General features: G+C 38.4%; 1 protein-coding gene across 5 annotated transcripts in view; it reads right to left on the minus strand.

The window, feature by feature from the left end:
- Nucleotides 1-745: 745 nt before the first annotated feature.
- The window catches only part of LOC109693777 (interferon-induced very large GTPase 1), a 40,111-nt gene continuing 20,465 nt past the window's right edge, over nucleotides 746-20,391 (minus strand). For 2 of the 5 annotated variants that reach the window (XM_074084861.1, XM_074084859.1), the window contains one exon: nucleotides 746-9,764. In XM_074084861.1, coding sequence (XP_073940962.1) covers nucleotides 2,476-9,762 — 7,287 coding nt within the window. In that variant the 5' untranslated portion in view covers nucleotides 9,763-9,764 and the 3' untranslated portion in view covers nucleotides 746-2,475. Of the gene's footprint in view, nucleotides 9,765-10,209; nucleotides 19,956-20,391 lie in introns of those variants that run through there. The other 3 variants (XR_012451081.1, XR_012451082.1, XR_012451079.1) reach the window with 2 other exon arrangements.

The following is a 20,391-nucleotide window of genomic DNA, read 5'->3' on the forward strand; positions in this document are numbered from 1 at the left end:
TCTCAACACACCAATGTATTTCCAATAAAATATTATTCACTGTCAATGGAGTAAGGAATATGGTAGTATAAACTAGTAATTTATAATTGCAGAGTACTTACTCATTGTATAGCACTGGCCTAAATGTGTTACATGTATCAATTCCTTTATTCAGCTCCAAAGGAGCATGAGAAATCTATATTTTACTGTTTCAGTACCAGAGCTCACAGAGATTAAATTATATGTCAAGGTCTCACAGACACTATTACTACAAGGTAGCAGTGTTAGTAATCATCATGAGAGTGTCAGTGGTAATCACACTTTCCTACACTACCTTGTCTATTGGTACACCAGAGCACTAACATAAAAAACTGAGTGTGTTTTTTCTTATTTTCCTATAGACTTTATTCAAAGGTTAGAGTGACGAGAATTCCAATTTTTATGGAATGGAAAATGAAAATTATTTGTTTCATGTGACGTCCTCCAAAAAAAAAAGTATCCCAAACTTAAAGGGGTCAATTTTTATATGCATTCCATTCCTTCGACATTGTTGTACTCCTACATTTTGTAAGAAAAAGAGATACCCTTCAATATTTCTCAGTTCAATATTGCATCTTCTTTTTAGTAACTCAGATTTGACCTTTAAAATTTTTTTTAAATTTTTATTGTTTTATTATTCATATGTGCATACAATGCTTGGATCATTTCTCCCCCCTGCCCCCACCCCCTCCCTTACCACCCACTCTGCCCCCTCCCTCTCCCCCCCTCAATACCCAGCAGAAACTATTTTGCCCTTATCTCTAATTTTATTGAAGAGAGAGTATAAGCAATAATAGGAAGGAACAAGGGTTTTTGCCAGTTGAGATAAGGATAGCTATACAGGGAGTTGACTCACATTGATTTCCTGTGCAAGTGTGATTCCTTCTAGGTTAATTCTTGATCTAACCTTTTCTCTAGTTCCTGGTCCCCTTCTCCTATTGGACTCAGTTGCTTTAAAGTATCTCCTTTAGTTTTTCTGTGTTGAGGGCAACAAATGCTATCTGTTTTTTTAGGTGTCTTACCTATCCTCATACCTCCCTTGTGTGTTCTTCCTTTATCATATGATCAAAGTCCAATCCCCTTGTTGTGTTTGCCCTTGATCTAATGTCTGCATCTGAGGGAGAACATACGATTTTTGGTCTTTTGGGGCAGGCTAACCTCACTCAGAATGATGTTCTCCAATTCCATCCATTTACCAGCGAATGATAACATTTCGTTCTTCTTCATGGCTGCATAAAATTCCATTGTGTATAGATACCACATTTTCTTGATCCATTTGGTCAGTAGTGGGGCATCTTGGCTGTTTCCATCACTTGGCTATTGTGAATAATGCTACAATAAACATGGGTGTGCAAGTGCCTCTGGAGTAACCTGTGTCACAGTCTTTTGGGTATATCCCCAAGAGTGGTATTGCTGGATCATATGGTAGATCAATGTTTAGCTTTTTAAGTAGCCTCCAAATTTTTTTCCAGAGTAGTTGTACTAGTTCCCATTCCCACCAGCAGTGTAGGAGGGTTCCTTTTTTCCTGCATCCTCCCCAACACCTGTTGTTAGTGGTGTTGCTAATGATGGCTATTCTAACAGGGGTGAGGTGGAATCTTAGTATGGTTTTAATTTGCATTTCCTTTATTGCTAGAGATGGTGAGCATTTTTTCATGTGTTTTTTGGCCATTTGAAAAGTTTTGTTTAGTTCACTTGCCCATTTCTTTATTGGTTCTTTAATTTTGGGAGAATTTAGTTTTTTAAGTTCCCTATGTATTCTGGTTATCAGTCCTTTGTCTGATGTGTAGCTGGCAAATATTTTCTCCCACTCTGTGGGTGTTCTCTTCAGTTTAGAGACCATTTCTTTTGTTGAGCAGAAGCTTTTTAGGTTTATGAGGTCTCATTTTTCTATGCTATCTCTTAGTTGCTGTGTTGTTGGGGTTCCATTGAGAAAGTTCTTACCTATACCTACTAATTCCAGAGTATTTCCTACTCTTTCCTGTATCAACTTTAGAGTTTGTGGTCTGATATTAAGATCCTTGATCCATTTTGAGTTAATATTGGTATAGGGCGATATACATGGATCTAGTTTCAGTTTTTTGCAGACTGCTAACCAGTTTTCCCAGCATTTTTTGTTGAAGAGGCTGCTATTTCTCCATCGTATATTTTTAGCGCCTTTGTCAAAGACAAGTTAGTTATAGTTGTGTGGCTTCATATCTGGGTCCTCTATTCTGCCCCACTGGTCTTCATGTCTGTTTTTGTGCCAGTACCCTGCTGTTTTTATTGTTTCTAATTTGTTTTTAAACCAGATATAGTTGAGGCAGAGAGAACTTAGTTAAGTCCTTTATTAGGATATCTTTAAACAGTTTTTTCAAAACTGGAGATGTTGAAGGTTCTCATTGCAAGGTGTTGCTTTAAGATTGTTTAGGTACTTTGACCTCTGAGTTCAGGTATAGGTCTCTTGTGTACTAACTATTATTTCTTCAAGTCATCAAGCACATCCTGTTTTGTGATTTGTGTCCATGAAATAGGAATTTCACCTTTACCTGTAAATTTTTTCTGATAGTTTTCTTCTAGTTTTGCTCTGAAATGTGAGACAAACCATTTCCAATATGGCTGGGTGGATGAATCTGGAGTGATTCTCCATGTGGCATAATCACCTCCTGCTTGCCGGTATTTCTTACATGGGATTTGCTTATTATCACTAAAAACAAAATAATCATCACTGGCTACTGAAGTACAGCAGCAATCAATGACAAAGTGGTCTGTTTTATACCAAATAGATCCATTGACAGCCTGAGGACGGTGAAATGGAACACTGTGGTCACCTTCATGAGTAGGAATTGTGTTTGTACAAATTGCTTTACATAAGGGACATTGTTTCCAGCATCCACAGAGATGTTCAGAGAGGATTTTCTCAATTTCAGGAATCATTTCATCTGTAGGCATACTTGAACAATTCTCTTCTACTTTCTTCATTGCAGGATCCAAAGCTGCACTCATGGCTTCTTTGAGAAACTCAACATAATTTATCTCCTGGTGTTCAATGTTTGTTAATTCTCTTCGTGGAAAGACCAAATTACTGCCCAAGTGATCACAGAACAAATCCAACCACTCAGATGCAGTGCTGCTTTTATCTTTAGCTACTGCTGTTGACTCATAAATGGCAGAAAGGATGGCATTCCTGATGTCATCTAAACTTGTTTTTACAAAAGTCTTTATTCTTTTCCCTCCTTCATTTGAACAATATCTTCTAACATGGTTTTCAATATAGCTCCTAGAAAAAGATTTTGGATTGTGAATGTATTGCCAATAATTATCAAAGTTTTCTTCTTCTGCCAGAGAGATGAGAATGTGTTTCTCCAGGTTAGACCTATTTCCATTGAATGCAGGGCAAGTAGCTCGCATTTCCCCAGCTATAGTAGGGGCCATTTTCCTCCTTATAGTGTCAGATGCAGCATGAGTGAGCTTGTGCCATAGAAAATCAACAAATGTTTTGATGGAAGTGGCTCCTTGGCAGGAGATCTTAAAACTCATGAAGAAATCATCTTTCTTGCTTTCCAGATAGTTTACAGGATCATTTGTTCTCTTGAATGCCCTGTGCATTTCCTTGAAATATTTTGATGCTTTTTGGAATAGACACAAAGATAACTCAATGTTGTAATTGCTTGTAAATGTGTATCTTTTCTCAGTGGGTGCAGATTTCACTTCCTCTTCTATTATTCTCAGTATTTCATGGAAATCATTGGCACTGTAATCACGCTGTTGTTTCTGAATGTTGTTAATAGTTTCCTTAAATCTTGAAAAAATGCGATTAGTAGTCATTTCAATGGACTCTTTATCATAGTCCTCTAAAGTGTTTGTGATGAAACCATATTTCTTACTCATTTGGATGTGTTTGTTGTGATCAATCTGAAATTTCTCTCCGTGACTTTTCTCTAATTTTTCCTTGATATTTTTTTCTTTTTGGAAATATTTCCAAAGGATGTCTTCAGAATCCACATCAATTTTAGGGTCTGTGACTGGAGGGATAGTTGAGGATACATCATAGACCCATTTTTTCCAAAGTTTATTGAATTTGTCATGTAACTCTTCATCACTCAATTCTTTGTCCTTTACACTTAAAGCCAACTCTCGGCTCCTCTCTAACAATTCAGTTTCATAATCAGTCTTTTTCTCATTCAGCATTTCTTGACTTTTTTTTAAACTAATAAGTTCATTAACTTTACTTTTGGTGTCTAAAATAAGTGCCTCTTTAAGCAGTAGTAGCTTATTTTCAAAATTTGCTTTCCATTGAATCAATATTTCACTCTCTGTGTCTTCCTTAAAATATTTTTCAAATCCTTTTTTGATAGTTTCATATTTCTCTGTAATTGGAGCCTCAATTGTTCCTCCTTTGAGTGTCAGTAATTTTCCATTCTGAATCTGATTGTTCAGCCTATTTTGCAAGTCCAGCATGTGACTCCTCAGTTCCCAGGTCCAGTGGTTGTACATGGTTTCCAGTTTGCTCATAGCTATGACCTCTCGGGTGTTCCTGAAATTGAAAATGAAGTTCTCACTGACCAATGCTCTCCACAAATCTTGAATTCTGAATTTTACATCTGATATTTTCATGATGCTTCCCCTGGATTCCTGTTCTGCAGTTGAAAGGATTCTGCTTTTCAGTTCCTGCACATTGTGGCTATAGCGAGGATTGGGAGGGGCCATTGGGGGATTGCCATCCCAGAGGTGAGCAAAGTAGTAGACGTGAGTATTTACATCAAACTTAATGACATCACTGAAGCGAGTTACATCTGAGCACTCTTCTTGTTCAGCAGCTAACGCTGTCATTTCATCCAGTCTCTGTTCTAGCCGCTGCCGTCCTTCCATGGTTTGGTCTTTGGCTGTAACTTCCCCCACATTCTGGTGGACAAAGAGACAGCTGGGGGAGATTTTGACTTGTTTCATCCTCAGAAAGGCTTGCACAACTATTTGTAGTATGTCTTGCATCTCTGATGGATTCTCTCCAAAAATATTGATCACAGTCAAGTTTCCAAGGCCGATGACAAAGGTAGCCAGTTCATTGTCCCAATTCTGGGATTTGTTGTTGAGTTCTGGGGCACGAAGTCCTTCTGTGTCTACAACCAGCACAAAGTCAAAGCCAAGTTCCTCTCTGGATGACTCCTCCACCTCCAGGAGCTGCATGTAGGCCCCCCTGGTACATCTGCCTGCACTGACAGTGAACTGTAGCCCAAAAAGGGCATTCAGCAGGGTGGACTTCCCTGAGCTCTGCAGGCCAAGGACAGAGAGAACAAACAGCCGTTTATTTCCAAGTTTCTCAGAGATCTTGTCAAACACAGCTGCTACCCACTTTAGAGGGACATAAGAAGCATCCCCATCCATCAGCTCAATGGGAACACCAGATAACATAAGGTCTGCAGCAATTTGGGGAAGGGAAAGAAAAATGGTATCTCTTGTGGAGGAAATTTCTTCCAGAGCTTCATAGATCTGGCCGACTTCTCTAAGAAGTTGCTCAATTCCCAGGGTGCAGTTGCAAATCTCTTTAGAGATGGCTTCTATCTGATTTTGCCAGAGTTTCAGGGACTTTCCTGGTTTTGTCTTTTGCTTTTCTGTTTGTACTCGTGACCACAAAGATCTTTGTTTTTCTCGTAGTTTTTCCAAGTGTTCTGCAGTCATGTTGTCCAAAAACACACTCAACCACTGCAAGAAGTAGAGTTTAGTGTGTGTTTCTGAATGTTCTTGGAGAATTTCAAGGACAGATCGCATTAAATCATTGAGAGGAAAGGCTCTTTTGAACTGCTGGTGGCGTATTTTTCGTTTTTCACACTCAACCTCACTTTTGTGATGCTCGATGCTTCTGTTCCCCTTTTCTCTCAAATGATAGAGTTCTTTGTCCTTCTTACACCAGAGGTGCCACAGTTGTCCCTGGAGTGGTAGTAAGGTTTCTTTTATCTGAGATAATTTTGTTTCTCCTAGAAGGGCCAGAATAATCTGTGCTTTGTCTTTTGCTAACTTGCAGTCACTGTGGTCTTCATCAATAAGGAATCCTTGTTTGTGAGCAATCTGGGAACAGTTTTCCAAAGTGAGACCTGTGTCAATGTCCTGTAGCAAATGTTTAATTGTAATTGTCAGTTCCTCTGTTAATTCTGCCTCATTTCTATTCTTGAGGCCAATTTTCACTCTGGTCTCTGATTTACTGACAATGTTTTTTTCTTTATCATCCACCAAGAATATCAAAGGTCTGGATGAGTGGCACAGATCACGGACAATTTTTTGATTTTCTTTATTGTCATCAGACACTGACATGAGGACGACTATGAGAGAAGAGACCTTCTGCAGGAAGGTGAGCTGCCTCTTATGTTCCTTTGCATCTCCATGAAGATTGGTGAAGGTCACACAGTCATCAAATCTGTCTTCCTCTCCCCCACCTGGACAGAACCAGCAGATTTCAACCACGCCCCCCATCAAGAGACAGTCTTTGCTGCTTCCTCTGCAGTGTCGATGAAAAAACACATCATGTTTACGCTTACTGAGAAAACAGTTCATGATCTTTGATTTGGAAGCCGAGAAGCCATTTCCAACTCTAATGAAGGACACAATGTGGGTAGAGACCTGACACATCTGCTGGTTTTTGTAACTATTTTTTCCTTGTGGTGATTTCTTTGCATTCTGCCAACTTTTCCTAATTTGTCTTAGCGACCAGAGAGAGAATTCAAGTTGAGAAGAACAGGGATTAGGCACCACCAGGGGGAGGGCAAATTGACACAAAGAAAGTTTTGCCAAAATATATTGCCTGGCAAGATCATCTGCACAGTGAAATATCGCCATCTGAATATCCATTGGGTGAATATGAAGCTTAGTCTTACTGGCTGCAGGATTAGTGAGACTTTCACTGTCTTCAGGTAAGTCTTCATATGGATCAAAATCTTCATATTCTTTATTGGAGGGACTTGTACTGACTTGTTTTTCTATATTTCCATCATCCTTGACCTCCAGATGTCTCAACCCATAGTCTAGCATGAGTAGCTTCTGTAGGAAATAGAAGGGAATGTCCTGTTCAGATTTGGGCTGGTTGTTGTACACAGAGGTCTTGTAGATTAGATGGAAGTTAGCTCTGGTCATCCTTTTTGGGTAGTAAAGTTCTAGGCCTAAACGCTGGAGTAAGTCTAGGAAAGCTGCATTCTCCATCACACCCATTTCATTATTTTCACTATCATGTCGTTTATAGGGCTGTTTCTTTTCACGGAGAATACTTTGCAATTGTCTTTTGACCTCATTCATTTGCAAAGAAGAGATGGTGGCTTCATAATCTCCATCAACAAGCTTTCTCAAATCTTTTTCTAGGTTTATCCAATCATGATCTACTTCTAGTTTGGCGAGGACTTGAGCAACTTCCTTAGACAGTGATTGTCCCATGTGCTGTCTTATTAATGCCAGGCGTTGAGTTTTCTCCTCTGGAGAAATAACTGTGACTCCAACTGTGGCAGTCAAAACTGTGAGCACCAGGAAAGCCTGAGCGCTGTAGTTGCAAATACATTTGAGCTCCTGATATTTATTTACGGCACTTTGTGTTTCTTCTAACAGGAAGTTTAACTCATCACACCCCAGAAGATGGTGAAAAGTATTGTTTACCACCTGATAACCTGCACCAACTGCAATGGAAAGAACCAAGAAGTGTGTGTCATGCTGCTCTGTTTCTTTGAGGGATTCCAAGAAGCTGCTGAGAGCCAAGCTGATCTCATAAGTAGCTTTTCGTTGAGTTTCTTCTCTTTTTTTTAGGAACTCAGATTTGTCAGTCCGTTCCATGAGGTTATTTTGTATTTCTTTTAAGGTCATAATGAATTCAGAAAACTCAGAGATATTCACCTGCTCTTGCTTTGACTCTGACTGGTAGATCCACTGCATGATGGAATGAGCCTGAGGAAAATTTGTTACTTTGTAGACATGAGGATCCAGAAGACTGCACAATTGAGATTTAATAAATTTAGTTTTATAAGTTGGTAACTTCTTGCAAAAGTTCACAGTGTTTACTAGAAAATTCTGCAGATCCAAATCTGTGAGGCATATATTTATCCAAATGTCATAATCTTTTATTTTATGATTCAACATTTGCATAAAACCTATCAGTTTTTTTAGCTGCTCTTCAGGATCAGATACCTCCCAGGATTTCACTTCTTGTAGGAAATCCCTAGCTTCCTTCCCAGCACTCAGTAATTCCTCTCCATCCTGGATCTGGGCAGTGAGGCCAGTCAGAGCAGTGTAGTTGTCCTTTAGACAGTTAGCCAGCTGAAGAGGGTCCTTAAAATCACTTCTGTGACTGGAGAGGATGATGTCCCAAATGGGCACCAGTTTAAGACCCCGGTCAATGACACACCAGGTTTGATTGCTGGCAACAAGGCCAGCTTTCCACTGGACAAGTCCATCTGCTTCTGGTGGACCACCTGTTTGTGCCACAGATAACTGGATTTTTGTTTCGAGGTTTTGGAAAGTTTTCCTCTGACAGGCTATTTTTGAATGTATGTCTGACACATTCATACCAGCTGCAATGTTGACTCCAAATCCGCTGTAGCTGCACCTTATGTACTCATCCAGGTACTCTGCTGCCTGCTGCTTCACATCCGCCAGCTGCTCACTTTGGAAACCCTCTGCAGTGGCCTTCCACCAATATATTCCTCCCAGGTGCAGAGGGCCTTGGTTAGCATGAGAGCCAAACCTGTGGAAGAAGTTTTCTGTCCTTTGCCTTAATAAGGGTAATCTGTCTGAGACTGCAGCCTGACCCAGGAGTTCTTCAGTGCTTTTCAATTCCTTGAGAGCAGCCTTGGAGAGCTGGAGCTGATCAATGGGAAAGTGGCAGGAGGCCAGCGGGATATAGCTAAACTTGGTTGAGCAGAAATAAGAGCACTTAGAATGTGATTGTTGGCTTTCCTCTGATTCTGAGTGTTTGCTTTGTTCCATACCAGCTTCTAAACTAAATCCCCAACCTCTACCCTTGACTGAGGAAGTCACACTGAAGCCCAGCTTCTCTGTCATCTGGGTGAATATAGATTCTACTTGAGTAGATGTAAATTCTTTTGTTTCCATCCGTGTGCCCTGCTCAGGGCCAAATAGTAAAAACTCCTTAGGGACACTGAGTAACTCTTGTCTCTTCTCCATCAGGTCTTTTTTGTGGCTGGTTTTGTAAATTCCCTGCAGGGCAAGCCCTCCAGATGCCCTTTCTATCACATCTCTATCTGGTAGGTTTTTCCTGTGGGACAGTGTCTGTACCGTGAGACTGAGCTGTCTTTGTATGTTTCCTATGACTTCCTGTAGGGGCTTTTCAGGCAGTGGCCAGTGCTCTTCAGGGATCTCCATCACTTGCCTCAGCTCTGCTTCTTTTCTTCTCACTGCCTCTTCCTGTCTCTGCCTCCCTTCTGACAGCAACTCTTTCAACTCCTGCAGTGCCTCATCTGCTTGCTTCTGTCTTTTCTTTATCATCTCCAATGGTGACTCCTGTAGTTCTGAAATAGTTTTTGAGTGTGACAGTTCAAACAGCTTCTCCAAGGCTCTTTTCTCCCATGGATATTGTGCATGGGATTTCAGCTTCTGGAGGTCTTTTTCTTTTAAATATTGTAAGGCCTGAGCACAAGTCACGCTGAGGTGTTCCTTTAGCTTTGGCAACCAGTGTTCAATATCCAGTCCCACTTCTCTCAGCATCTCTTGGAGATCTTGCTTCCTTTTGCCTCTGATTAGAGGTTCATCTGTGGTATACTCTGCTGTGGCCATAGCTGTGTGGAAAACAGACACTCAGTTAGTATGACTGTGTGCTGACCTTATGAAGTGTCACCCACATGTTCAAATGCATAAATGTTCAAATAATGACGCAAGTCTCCAAGACCTTTTCATTCACTTCTTTAATTGTTCCAACATACATTTTTGTCAAAACTGTTTTCTGTTTGTGCAAGATTTCAAAATACATTGATTTTTTTTTTTTAGTTTTTCTGGTGAGTTGACTCTTAATCTGACTTGGGTTGTTTTTATTACACAGACTCAACTACATTGAAAGCATTAACCCAAGGGATTGAGTTTGACAGCTAAATGTTTACTTTTTATTTTTTTTATTTCTCTATTCATACATGCATACATTGGGTCATTTCTCCTACCTGCCCCTCACCCCCACTCTCTCCCCACTACCCCCCTCACTTCCAGGCAGAATCTGTTCTGCCCTTATCTCTAATTTTATTGAAGAGAAGACACAAGCATAATAAGAAAGACAAAGTGTTTTTACTAGTTGAGTTAAGGGTAGCTATACAGGAGATTCCTAGCATTGCTTCCATGTACAAATAAATGTGTTACAACGCAAGTTGATTCATCTCTCACTGATCTTTACACTGGTTCCTGATCCACTTCTTGTGTTGACCTCTGTTGCTTTAAGGTTTCTATATTAGTTCCTCTGGAGTGGGGACATCAAATGCTTTCATGTTTTGTGTTTTCTACCTATCCCCATACCTCTCATATGTGTTCTCCCCTTGTCATGTCACCCAAGACCAACAACATTGCTGTATTTGCCCTAGATCTAAAGTTCGCATATGAGGGAGAACATACGATTTTTGGTCTTCTGAGCCTGCCTAACCTCACTCAGAATGATATTCTCTAGTTCCATCCATTTACTTGTGAATGATAAGATTTCATTCTTCTTTATGGCTGAGTAAAGTTCTACTGTGTATAAATACCACATTTTCTTGATCTATTGGTCAGTACTGGGGCATCTTGGTTGTTTCCATAACTTGGCTATTGTGTATAGTACTGCAATAAACATGGATGTGCAGGTGCCTTTGGAGTAGCCTGTGTCGCATTCCTTAGGGTATATCCCCAGGAGTGGGATTGCTGGATCATATGGCAGATTTATGTTTAGATTTTTAAGAAGCCTCCAAATTTTTTTCCAGAGTGGTTGTACTAGTTGCATTCCCACCAGCAGTGTATGAGGGTTCCTTTTTCCCCACATCCTCACCAGCACCTGTTGTTGGTAGGTTTTTGATGATGGCTATTCTAACAGGGGTGAGGTGGAATCTTAGTGTGGTTTTGATTTGCATTTCCTTTATGGCTAGAGATGGTGAGCATTTTTTCATGTGTTTTTTGGACATTTGAATTTCTTCTTTTGAGAATGTTCTGTTAAGTTCAGTTGCCCATTTCTTTATTGGTTCAATGATTTGGGAAGAGTTTAGTTTCTTAAGTTCTTTGTATATTCTGTTTATCAGTCCCTTGTCTGATGTATAGCTGGCAAATATTTTCTCCCACTCTCTGGGTGGTCTCTTCAGTTTAGAGACCATTTCTTTTGTTATGCAGAAGAATGGAATTTGTCCATTCTTTCTCTTACTTGCTGGGCTGTTGGGGTTCTATTGAGGAAGTCCTTGCCTGTATCTATTACTTCCAGAGTGTTTCCTGCTCCTTCCTGTATTAACTTCAGAGTTTCAGGTCTGATATTAAGGTCTTTGATCCATTTTGAGTTGATACTAGTACTGGGTGATAAATATGGATCTAGTTTCAGTTTCTTGCAGACGAATAACCACTTTTCCCAGCAACATTTGTTGAAGAGGCTGTCTTTTCTCTATCTTATATTTTTGGCACCTTCGTCAAAAATAAGGTGGGTATAGTTGTGTAGATTCATATCTGGGTCCTCTATTCTGTTCCACTGGTCTCCATGTCTGTTTTTGTGCCAGTACCATGCTATTTTTATTGCTATTGCTTTTTAAAATAGTTTGAAGTTGGGTATTGTGATACCTTCAGCATTGCTCTTTTTGCTGAGTATTGCCTTGGCTATTCACAGTCTCTTGTGTTTCCAAATGAACTTTAGGGTAGATTTTTCAATCTCTGTGATGAAAGTCATTGGGATTTTGATGGGAATTGCATTAAGCATGTAGATTGATTTTGGTAGTATAGACATTTTTACTATGTTGATTCTACTAATCCATGAGCATGGGAGATCTTTCCATCTTCTGTAGTCTTCCTCAGTCTCTTTCTTCTCCTTGTAGAGGTCATTCACATCCTTTGTTAAGTTTACTTGATTTTTTTTGAGACTATTGTAAATGGAATTGGTTTCATATATCCCTTTTCAGTTTTTTCATTATTGGTATATAGAAAAGCTAATGATTTTTGTAAGTTGATTTTGTATCCTTCCACCTTATTGTAGCTGTTTATGGTGTCTAGGAGTTTTTGGGTAGAGTTTTTTTTTTTTGGTCTTTAAGGTATAGGATCATTAAATGTTTATTTTTAACACAAGTAATTCAACAAAATCAACCAATTGATTTTCATTTCTCTGGTCCATTCTTATCTCTGCCTTCATCTTAATTCATTTATTCATTTGTTCTCCTGTTCTTTGCCCTTCTGCCCTGCTTTATGATTGTCCTTCACTGCTTACTTTTCAACTTTCTATAATGAACACCTGTCTGTATACTGATGTTATCCATATCTGGGTCTGTTTTCCCTAATATTCTCCTACACCCAAAGTTTGAGCATATTTATCCCACTGTCTTTACATTGTCTTCAGGGCATATTCTTGAACACAAATGAGATGAAATTTCACCTATTTCAGTTTCATATATTATCTAGATTTTAATTCCTCTAGTTCTTCTCCCCTTCAATGGCACTACTGTACGTGGTCATAAGTATTGGGCCAAGTATCCATCTTTCTCTTAATATAGATTTACTATACAATGTCTTTTCAATTTACTCTCTTTAGTCTCTCTTTTGTATCATTTCTTTTTCACCCACTACCTGCTGGTCCTTAGGTTTGCCTTTACATGTTTTTATTGTATTGCTGAACTGTCATCCTATTTGGTATTGTTTGAATGTTTGTTCCCTCAATGTTCTTGTTCAAATTCTTTGTCATGTAAACACTATTAAGGGGCTGGTACCTTGGAAAGGTGATTAGGACATGAAGATTGCACCTTCATGGTGTTGCTGGTGGTGAGGGCTGGGAAGGTCTCAAGGATCGATAGAGAGACCTCTATCCAGTTTTTCCTGATTCTTATCACCATCAGAGACAAATGATACAAAATCAGAGCAACAAGCAAAATAGTGTTTATTCATGAAAGCACACACTGAAAAGTGAGTGTGGACTTCGCTAGAGAGTTGTAATTTTTATACTAATTCTAGGGTATGTTGCATATTTTCAGTAAAGGTTATTTTTGACTAGTGCTATTTGATCAGGAATACATCATTTCTTTATCATATCAGGATGTGGGTTAATAGATTATGTATATTGTTGGTCATTTAACTAGTTTTTCTTCAACTCCCTGCTCCATTTGGTGATTATTGATGATATTCTTAAATATTATATGGTTAATAAGCTTTAAGTTATGTTCTTTCATCCTCCTTGTTTTGTCTTAAGTTCTTTACTTAATCATCTTCTTGTTCTCTGGTCAGTTCCTATCTTAATGGATGGGTTTTGTGCCATTATAAAAGGATGGGTTTACCTCCTGCTCGCTTGAAAATTCCATCCTTGAACTCAGGGCTGATTCATAAGTAATGAGACTAGAGTTTTGAGGAAAAGAAATATAAGGATTATTGATTTGTTAAGCACAGAAGGAGTACAGGAGACAAACGTCTCAAGGGCTGCTGTTTAATTCTCAAGGGGGAATTAAGGAATTTAAAAGGAAACTCCCCAAACCTGGTTCAATGTTTGTGTGCTACAAAGCATAACATAGTTCTGGATGGTGACCTTAGGATAACTTAAATCCCAATTTACTGGTGCCAGTTTTTTGAAGTTGTATGTCTTCCTGACTTTAGTCACACTGAAAGTATGTTAGTTTTGAGCCCCCCCACCCCAATTGGGGGATGAGAAGGAGAAAGAAAGACAAACACTTTTCAATTGTTTGATTTAAACCTGAATAATCAAGCAAAGCAGGCTGGCTGGTAAAGCAAGTTATTAGGCAAAAACTATAGCTATGAGCATATTTTGGAGATTCTCAGTACATTTTCCTTCTGGTTTTTGTATTCATACAAGAAGGCTGTCTCTAATGCCTGTACCTTGATCATGGACTTCTCACCTTCTGTAACTGTAAGCCAATAAAGTTTTCAGTCTCAAGTATTCTGTTGTAACAACACACAATGGGACTAAGATAGAAATTCATAGAGAAGTAGAATGTTGGTAGGACAAATACCTAGAGATGTGGAAGCTGCATTGGAACTGGTTATTGCATAGAAGGTGTAAAACATTGAAGTTCAGGTTAGAAAGAGTCTGTATTTCTTTCTCTTTTCTGTGGTACAGGGGTTTGAACTCAGGGCCTACACCTTGAGCCACTCCACAAGCCATTTTTTGTGATTTATTTTTTGAGATAGGGTCTCACACACTGTTTGCCTGGGCTGGCTTTGAACTGTGATCTTCCTTATCTCTGCCTCCTTTGTACCTAGGATTACAGGCATGAACCACCAGCATCCAGCTAAGAGTCTGTATTTCCACAAATATAGTAGTGTGAGCAATTCTGCTGAAAGTTCAGACATAGAGAACTATTGCAAACATCTGAAACTTTTAAGAGGTTATTTAAGTGGTCATGATCAGAATGTGATAGAAATATGAATGGTAAAGGTAATTCTGCAAAGTCTCAGGTAGAAATGAGGAATAAGGTATTAGAAAGCAGAGGAAAGGCCATTCTTGTTCTAAAGAGGCAAAGGACTTGTGTGAATTATGTTTATGTGTGAGGGCTTTATGGAACACAGAATTTAGGAGTGATGAAATTTTATATTTAGCAGAAGAAATCTCTAGGTAGCAAAGCACACAGGATGTTACAAGTTTTATCTGCATAGAGTAAAATATAAAACAGACAAATGAAGACAGAATTTATAATTAAAAAGGAAGTAGAATAGAAAGATTCTGAAGCATCTTGATCAGGCCATGTGAGGGGAAAAAAAAACAAGTGTTTTTAGGAGAAAAACCATGGAGGTAGCCAAATGATCATTTGTTAAAAAGATGTGTGTGGCTAGAAGAAACCCAGGTGTTATTCATAAAGACAATGAGAGAATGATCCCAAAGGCATTTCAGGGACATTTGAGATGGCCTTCCTGTCACTGACCCAGAATGCTAGGTTCTTGACTGTCTTAAAAGGGGTCAAAGCATTACAAAACCAAGCATTTGCAGCCAAATATTGCCTCACATCCCACATTCTGTTATAGCACTTCTTGACTACCCTGGCTATGGCTCAAGTAGACCCAGGTATGGTTTTGGTCACCAAACTGGTAGGTAGAATCCATAGACCCTGTTTACCTCCAGAACGTGGATTGCATGAACTGTTGAGGTATTTCTGCCTCCATCTAGGTCTTAAAGGATGCCACAGGAGCAGGGCTGTTGCAAAGAATCTCCACTGGTTTTAGAAGTGCCTTGGGGGCAGGACTTAGCCTAAAATCCTGGAACTGTAGAGCCACCACAGAATAATGCCAGTCTGGGGGAGCTTCCAGCATGAGACTTAAGCCAATGAGAGCTGATGTGTTGGATGATCCCAGAAAGGCCTGAGGGGCAGGGCTGCCTGAGGCTGTAAGTGCACAGTGTCATCCAGTATATTCAGGTGGTGGGTCATGGAGTCATAAGAGATCATTTTCAATCCTTAGGATTTAGTGTTGTGCAGGATATTGAATAATACTATTCAACAGGAATGACTTAGGGACTGTTAATCCTTTACTCTTTCCGGTTGCTGCCTTGCTTGATTTCGCAGGCTTACAGATGTTTGGGAGTTTGTATCAGAATAAAATGTATTTTTAGTCTTTCCCACATTTGGTTAAGATGAGACTCAGTTGATGATGGAATTAGTTAAGACATTTTGAGCTACTGATGGAATTATATATTTTGTATGTGAGAAAGATATGAGTTTTGAGAGGCTAGGGATGGAATGCTGTGGTTTGAACATTTGTCCGCTCCAGAACTCATGCTTGAATTCAAATGTGATCTTAGCATTATTAAGAAGTATAGGCTTGAGAAGTGATTAGGCATCTATGGCTATACTCTTACAGGTATGGTCAATAGTCTTTATGAAAGAGTAAAGCTAGTCCCTTTTTGCCTCTTTTCCTTTCTACTTTCAACCATGTGATGACCTAGCAAGAAGGTCCTTGTCAGGTGCCAACACTTTGATCTTGGACTTACCATCTGCAAAATTGTGAGCCATTAAGTTTCTGTTTGTTATAAGCTACCTCATCTCAGAAATCTCTTATACCAATGCCAATGTAGTAAGATTATCTAGTAACCCACATGGTAACAACTTTCACCTTGTGTTCTCCATCTTTCTCAATGTCAATGAAACTTGAATCTGGATTTTAAAAGCTGACATAGCAATTCAAAGTGAAGATGTTGAAAACATCTGTAATGAAATTTATAGTGTCAAAGAAATTCAAAGATATTGGAAGATTGAAGGACTTCCTGTGTTCACTGATTAGCAAAGCTAATATTATAAAAATAATTATATTACATTCTTCATAGACCTAGAAAAAAATTCCTAATATTTATATGACAGTGAAAAAGGCTCATCACTCCTTTCTAGTGGCCTCGTTCTCCCTTTTGGAATAGAATATTTATCCTATGCCGATCTTGCCATTAAATCTTGGAAGTATGTAACTTGTATCTTGATTTTTATAGGGCTTACAGAAGAAAGAGTTTGTCTTGAGCTCAGAGTGTCTTTGGAATTGAACTTTTTGAGCAATATTGAAATGGATATGACTGTGGGACTGAATTTGTTAAATTATCTCTAAGCATTACAAATGCCTGTACTTATCTCTGGTTTGAAAGCAGAGAGAAGGAGTGAGGAATGAATGGCTCAAGGCCAAAAGGTCACATTTAGAAGATACTTCAGACCATAATCATTTCTATGTGTGCAATTTTATTTACCAGTAATATGTGCATAACAGACAAGTTCATATTTGAAATATGTAGTCCTAGATAATTAGAAGTGCTTGATATACTTAAAAGTATAAGTAGTATGTGCAAATAGCTTTTTAAAAACTTGGAAACACTGTGTTTGTAAATAGAGTTGTTAAACCACCTCTGAGCAGTATTTTGTCCGGGCTTGTTCTTTGGTTTGAGGGAGGTGGGAGGAAAGAAACTGTAAAAGGTATTGTGTTAGTATGTACTAGAAAATTTCAGCACATCCATAACCTTATATGCTATGCACATTTTATTTAACTACTTGTGTATTGTGTGCACAGTGGGCAAATAAGTCCTAATTTTATAATATCTTGTTTCAAGATATTAAAGAGGTTTCCAATGTGTGACAAAAGTATAGTATACAAACTAGCACATTTTGTATGCTTTGTTTTAAAATTCATGTAAAGGCTGTCTTTTGAAAAGACAGTGAAAGTCAGATTTATTAGGAAAGGAATATATTTTCAATAGATGGAAAGCTGTCATCTCAGGAGAGAATGAGAATGACTGAAATGTAGTTTTTGAAGTGAAACTGTAACATTAATAAGTGACCATTATCTGTATCACATATGATATAGGAGAGGATTGGTAGAAATGAAGGGTTCTAGGATAGAATGTTCCTACTTAGAAGACAGTTTCAGATGTAAATCCTGTTACATATGTGTAGTTATTCAACATTACTATGTATGTAATGAACAAACTTAAGTCCTTATTTGAAACATCTAGTTTTTTAGATGTTCAGAAGTGCACAAAGAATGTTAAAAGTAGAGGTAGTAAATAATGCAGTTTGCAGAGGACCTTTTTTAAAAAATTCATAATGAAATAGTGTCTTTTGAAAATGAAATGATGAAACAACTTCTCTGAGCAGTACACATTATATTTGTGCTGGCTCAGGGAAGGAGGAGAAAATGCAAAGATTTTATATCAATGTGCATTTGATAAAGGAAGATTGATGATTGATCCTTTTGTCTATGCATTTCATTTCAATTTTTATGTATATAGTGTATATAAAGGACAGACATGTCCTATTTACAACACTTAGTCTGACTTCCAATTGCTAAAAAGATTACCAGTGTATGACAAAAGCAGAGTTAGTAAACTAACACATTTAGTACACTTTACATTGAAATTCATAGGAAAGACTGTTAAAACCAGTCAGGAAGTGAAGTTGTTAAAAATCCCTGGGAAATATTGCAGATGCATAAAGCTGACCACTGACTTGTTAGAGATATGAAGAGTTCTAGGCTAGAATGTTCCTTTCAAATTGTAGCTGTTTTTTTAGGCATGTGCAGTTTATTCAATGCTACTGTGTGTATAGTAGGAAACTTAAGTCCGTATTGGAAACATCTAGTCATTCTACATGTGGTAAAAACAGAGGGCTAACTTAATGCCTTGAAGTATTTTTGGTGACTTCATAGCAATGGTTGCATTTGGGGAATGGAACTGTTAAATGTGGCTCTTGGAGAGTGTACTGACTGTTTAGTGCGTGGTAGCAGGGGAAAGATGGGGAAAGGAAGTATGCAGAGGGGATGTTGTTCTGTGCTTGTTGGGTTGTTTCATGCTCTCTAGCCTTTCTTCTATATGTATATTTTAATTAATAGTACTGGGTACTAAAGTATAAGACTTAATGCCTAGTGTATGTTAGAAGTAGGAATTGATCATATATTAATGTCTTTTTATAATGGAGTTTTGGCTCAAGTGGAAGAATACCTGCCAGGCAAGTGCAAAGCCCTGAATTCAAACCATAGTACTGCCAAAAAAAATGCCACTTTGTTAGTTTTTATAAAAAGCTGTCTTCTGGGAGTGACCTTCATTAATCTACCCATTGGAGCTATTTACTTCATGAACTTAGTCACTAGCGTGGTAAAGAGGGAGAAGAGGAACAGTGAGGGAAGGGCACTTGGTTTGTGTCTCTACTTCTAAAAGACTTATTTCAATTATAGCCATAAAGGTATATGCACATTTTTGGTAAAGTACCTGTGTTAATTATGCACAAAATTCATTATTGTATAGCAGCTAAGCTTTGTAGGTGTCCTGAGGTGACACTGTATGATAAAGAGTAGAGCTAGAGAATTAGCCAACTTGTAATATCAGTTATACTCAACAGAAAACATGCATCTTGGACAAAGAATTGTTAGGCCACCTCTGGGCAAAAAAAACCTGCAGGGAGAGATGTGTGAAGGTGTGCTCAGATTTACATTCAATGAGAGCCATTGATAGATGTGCATCTTGTGAGTATATTCTAGAGATACAATGATTCAGTGGGAACATGCCTTCATGCTAATATTGTAATAGTATAGAGATGAAGATGAAATGTTTAGAAAACTAAGCTTAGTATACTCTGTTGCTTTATGTCTCATTTTAAATTGAGCATTAAGGGAATGCAGTACTTTAATTGTAACTCTGTCAATACTTCTGTCCAGAGGCCTTTGCCCTTTCTGCCTTCAGGGAAATTTTGTTCCCAAAGAAGGAAAAATTACAAATTTTAGGGTAGATTGAGTTGGTACAGTGTATCCTTTGTTATCAAAATAATCTTGCAGCTTTGGGATTTTGCATTGGTAAATATTTACAACCTGTGCAAAAGCATGACACATACCATATAATCTCAATTACCTAAAATGGGTTGCTGTGTACATACGGGATCTGGGACATGTCCAGCTGAATGGCTTGTGGCCATGGATGACTTCTTATTTGCTACCTGTGTTTGTTTCCTGTTAATGCATACCTTAATTTTTAAAAAAGGTTATTTTTTAAAATTGGGAGAAAAAGACTATAGGACTATTGGGATGGAAAAATGCATTTTACATTATGTGGTGGGCATGAACATTTTAGCTGTCAGCAGAATGCTATTGTTTACATTTGGTTTGGGTGTTGCCAATGCTCTCTACCCTCCAATGATTCATGTTCCTCTCATGAGAAACAACCCCCCCCACACACAATTCCAAGGTGTCTTCCCATTATGCCTCAGCTTCAACTCCAGAATCTCATTGTTCAAATCAGTACTAAGTATGTATTGAACTTCTTTGTAGAATCTGTTTATATTCTCCTGGAGCACTGTTAATCTGCATCTACAGAACTGAGAAAATAACAATATAAGTTATTTGTGTCCTGTGTCCAGCAAATCTAACACATAATGATGGGACAGACATAGTGTAATAGCTACAGGCATTCTCATTCTTTTTTTTTTTAATGCTATTGTTATGTTTTAATTATGGGCTTTTTATCATAACCATACAGTTTCTGTAAACCTCTCCTAGAAAAAAAAGCATTACTCTGACAAATCTGGAACTTAGTCCTTCAAATTTTTCTCAAAACATGAAATTGAAAGAGAGACCGGTGAGACCAGAGGCAACCAGAGTCAGTGACTGCTGTTATTCTGCCTGGAGAAATGCTAGAGAAAGTACTTCTGAGAGCTGGAAGTGTTAGGGGCATCCAAAGATAGGCAGGGGATCCATCAGTGTGGGGGATGGACTATTGTGCTGTTTGCCATTCATTTTTCATCAATACTTTAT

Source organism: Castor canadensis, chromosome 1, assembly GCF_047511655.1.
Source record: "Castor canadensis chromosome 1, mCasCan1.hap1v2, whole genome shotgun sequence".
Lineage (NCBI taxonomy): Eukaryota > Metazoa > Chordata > Mammalia > Rodentia > Castoridae > Castor > Castor canadensis.